This window comes from Calidris pugnax, unplaced genomic scaffold (genome assembly GCF_001431845.1).
Source record: "Calidris pugnax isolate Ruff unplaced genomic scaffold, ASM143184v1 scaffold91, whole genome shotgun sequence".
Taxonomy (NCBI): domain Eukaryota; kingdom Metazoa; phylum Chordata; class Aves; order Charadriiformes; family Scolopacidae; genus Calidris; species Calidris pugnax.
In genome coordinates this window covers 3,009,449-3,010,558 of record NW_015090898.1, presented here as the reverse complement: position 1 = coordinate 3,010,558, position 1,110 = coordinate 3,009,449, and the positions used below count along the sequence as shown (strand labels likewise).

Sequence of the window (1,110 nt, the reverse complement as noted above, 5' to 3'; positions counted from 1 at the left end):
CGGGCCGGGCGGGAGAGGGTTGAGGCGGCCGCCGGGCCCTCCCGGGTGGGGGGGAGCTCCGGCGGGGGTCCCGCGGCCTCGGGGAGGGCCGGGCCGGGGTGGCCGGGGAGCCCCTGGGAGCCCCTCTGGCCCCGCTCCCCACTTGGTTTATCCCCTTCGCCAAACGGCCGAGCCCCGGAGAGGAGCCGGTCGCCTTAAATCTTGCCATTTTGAGTTCTTCAGCAGCATTTACCAACAGTTTGGGGGCGAACCGAGCCCGCCCTTTGGGGTGTTTTTCCTTCCCCTTACAGCAAATCTGCCAACTGTAATTCCCACATATCATTTTTATGGGATAACCTACTTTAAAGGATAGTCCTATCAAGTCTTTAAGTGTGTGCTCGTTGTCTGTTCTCAGTGGGGCCAGTTCGGGATTATCCGACTTAAGGGAAAACGGGGAGTATGCTGGTTAATGGCTCTTAAGGATATACTTGCAGAGCAAAAGTTGATTAAAAAAGGGGAAGCTCTAAATTAAAAGTATCACAAAGTAACATTTCCCAAGAGCTTTGCACTCTGTTGTGGTATTAAAATGTAGTGGTAGCTAAATTCTAAAGATCGTTTCATAAACGAATGAGCACTGATGATCTTACAGGCGAAAATGTGCCAAGTGAGATACATTTCAGCGTTTATCTCTCTCTGTGTCAACGTGAATTGTTGTGACTAACTGGTTTGTGTATGGGGCATTTCCAGCCAGGTTTGGAGATGGATTGTATGACTCCTATATGAGGATAGATCAGATCAGGTACCAAGAGCCTACAAATGAAGAACACAGCCCCTCGGGACTTCCTTCCCTTGGAAGATCTAATGTGAGTATTTCTCCCCTCAGGCCGCGGCAGCCGCCATGGCGCCGTCCAGCTGTACAAAAGCGTCCGGCTGGAAACCGCCTCCCTCAGCCCGCCCCGGCCCGTTCCCCCCGCGCCCACCGCCCCAGGGCCCGGCGGGTTTTTCTCCTCACGGAGCCTCTTCCCCAGCGCTTTGTTCTGAGGCGGGGCGGCGGGAGACACCCTGTGGGGAGGGTGGGGGGAGAGGGACGAGGAACGGGCGACGAAACTCAAAGGTTTTGGCTAAGGGATG

The 1,110-nt window shown here is 55.1% G+C and overlaps 1 protein-coding gene across 1 annotated transcript in view; it reads left to right on the top strand.

The window, feature by feature from the left end:
• The first annotated feature begins 726 nt into the window (after positions 1-726).
• The window catches only part of DYRK3 (dual specificity tyrosine-(Y)-phosphorylation regulated kinase 3), a 6,653-nt gene continuing 6,269 nt past the window's right edge, over positions 727-1,110 (top strand). Inside the window, exon 1 of the mRNA XM_014948512.1 lies at positions 727-842. Coding sequence (XP_014803998.1) covers positions 759-842 — 84 coding nt within the window. The 5' untranslated portion in view covers positions 727-758. The remainder of the gene's footprint in view (positions 843-1,110) is intronic.